The sequence below is a fragment of the Myotis davidii genome, unplaced genomic scaffold, assembly GCF_000327345.1.
Source record: "Myotis davidii unplaced genomic scaffold, ASM32734v1 scaffold1494, whole genome shotgun sequence".
NCBI classification, from domain to species: domain Eukaryota; kingdom Metazoa; phylum Chordata; class Mammalia; order Chiroptera; family Vespertilionidae; genus Myotis; species Myotis davidii.
In genome coordinates, this window is record NW_006286246.1 from 3987569 (window position 1) to 3990036 (window position 2468).

A 2468-nucleotide genomic window follows, 5' to 3' on the forward strand; every position below is an offset into this window, starting at 1 on the left:
TATTTAACAAATAAAAGTTAATATATGCTCCATGTAAAAGCTAAGATGGCATATAAATGTGTAAAGAAAGTGTCAGAATGCCTCCTTCCCCTGGTAATGTTAACTATGTTTCCCAGGGATAACCAACATGGATTTTGAAGTGTGTGTTTTAGATTTTTTTCTATGCACACACACACATACTTCTGTATCTGTGTCTGTGTCTCTATATATGACCACATCGGGCTGTGAAAGCTGGAACTGAATGTATCTCCCCGAGGAAGAAATGACAGCGAAAATGATGGCACGCCCGGCAGCCTTCCCAGTCCGTTCACTCTTGCTGTGGTTAAATGCTGCGTGTTCCCAGTGGGAAGCCATGAGCACAGTGTAACTGCAAATACTCCATCTGGTGGATCGAGCGGGTTCCGGGCTGGAGGGACTTCTGGAAACTAGCTCCCAGGCCTGACATCGTTTCCATGGGGGGGTGCGTTCTGGGGGGACGGGAGTCGCCCCACACTGTCCTCACTCCCCCCACCTGTCCCACCTCCCTCGCTGCAGCCACACAGGCCTGGGAATGGGATGAGGCTGAAGAACTGCGGGACGGAGGTGTGAATGGAGACATACGGGTAGACCAGGGAGCTGAGGGAGCTGAGGGAGCTGAGGACTTATGGAGGAGTCGGGAAACGCTGGGTAAGAAACAGCAGGTGAGGAACCTGGAATGCTGGTGGTTTGGTCCCCCAGGGCCTCCCCGGAACACTGCCCTAGCCTCGCGGGATTCTCAGCCGTGGACTCCCCTCTCCAGCCTAGACCCATGACCGGGGGCTGCCGGAAACAATGAGGCAGTGTGGGAATCCAAGGCCATGCCTGTAGATACCTCAGACACGTGGCTGGGGCCCACGATTCGAGGAAGCCAGCCAGAGGTGGCTGAGAAGTTGGAGGTGTTCAAAGGCTTATCCATTTGTGGCAAAAAGGCTGTCTGCTCAGCCCTGGTCTTAGGTCACCTCCCTGCCTTTCCTATCAGCACCTGTCTACGCCCTGACTCGTCTGCCTTCCTGCTTTCCCTCTCTGTGTCCTGGCTCGGGCCCCGATAGGTCTGAACAGGTCAGGCTGTAGACACCGCCACCCAGGGGCCCACACAGACATCATGTCAGTGGCTATGACCCAAAGCCAGAGCTGAACGGCAGCCTTGGTGGAAGCAGGTATTGTGGGTGGTTCCGTTGCTAATCATCAGGTCATGTGTCTTCCTGAACTTTCCACTTGTGTGACCGTGACCCCTCCATACATCCCACCCCCCCGGCTTCTACAAAACTGCTCAGGAAAGACAGCCCTCCTCCAACTTCTCTTCTTGGGGAATTTTTGCTCAAAAAACAAGGCACCCGAGATTCTGTGCCTCACATTCTGGAGCTGAGAGAAGTTCGGGTCTAAGAAGTTAGTGTAAACAAGTCCCTTCTAACCAGCCCAAGTGAGCCGTGGCTCCTCTGACCGTTAAAAAGCAAAGACGTACGCGTTGGGGACTTTGCCTGGGGTCATCGAGTGCCGGTGCGGGGTCATGGACGACCAGGACTGGCATTTGCGCCCTGTGATGGTGGTGGAGGAGGTGCCGCGGTAGCTCTGCCCGTTGCCAAGGTAGCACTCCTGGACCACGGGGGTCTGCTCAGGTGGGACTGAAAAGGAAGTGGAAGAAGTCAGTGAATAATGACAAGGACGGAGAGATGTGTGAAGCAGTGACAGTCCCAGAACAGCAGCCTCTGTATGTGCGTTCACACTGTCAGTGGGCAGATGGGCGCGCAAAGGAAACAGCAGATCCGTAACATTCCAGAATTTTAACAACCTCGGTTTTTAGGTAAATATTTAATGTAAAACTTGGGGAAGCCCCGCTGGCTTGGCTCAGTGGTTGAGCATCAACCTATGAACCAGGAGGTCATGGTTCAATTCCTGGTCATGGCACAGGCCCGGGTTGTGGGCTCGATCCCCAGTAGAGGGTGTGCAGGAGGCAGCCGATCCATGATTCTCTCTCATTATGATGTTTCTATCTCTTCCTCTCCTTTCCTCTCTGAAATCAATAAAAAAAGATAAGAAGAAGAAGAAGAAGAAGAAGAAGAAGAAGACAACGACGACAGGTGTGACTGGAACACATCAAGCTGGAGTAAGAGTGACAGATGAGGTTGGAGGGGCAGGCAGGAACCAGGCTGTGCAAGGCCTTGGGAAGGTCAAATTTTACATCGAAGTAAGATAGAAAGCCACTGAGGGGTCTGCAAATGGATGGTTGGGGGAGCAGGCAGTGAAACCAGCTAGGAGGCCTTTGCTGTGGGGAAGTAGCCACAAGCTCATTCAAAGGTAAAGAGACACAAGAGCAGTGTCAGAGAGAGGCAAAGGGTATTCATATGGCTGAGTGCAAGGCGTCGATGTGGTGGGAGGCACTGAAGACCATTTGAGCCACTTTGTAAGCCCTGCTAAGTGGGAAGCTAGGTCCAGCCTCTAGGAACAGAAGA

General features: G+C 52.8%; 1 protein-coding gene across 1 annotated transcript in view; it reads right to left on the reverse strand.

Annotated features, from left to right (window-relative positions):
- Positions 1-2468, reverse strand: part of PLG (plasminogen) — a 43676-nt gene that overhangs the window by 19996 nt on the left and 21212 nt on the right. Inside the window, exon 10 of the mRNA XM_006757697.2 lies at positions 1481-1640. Coding sequence (XP_006757760.1) covers positions 1481-1640 — 160 coding nt within the window. The remainder of the gene's footprint in view (positions 1-1480; positions 1641-2468) is intronic.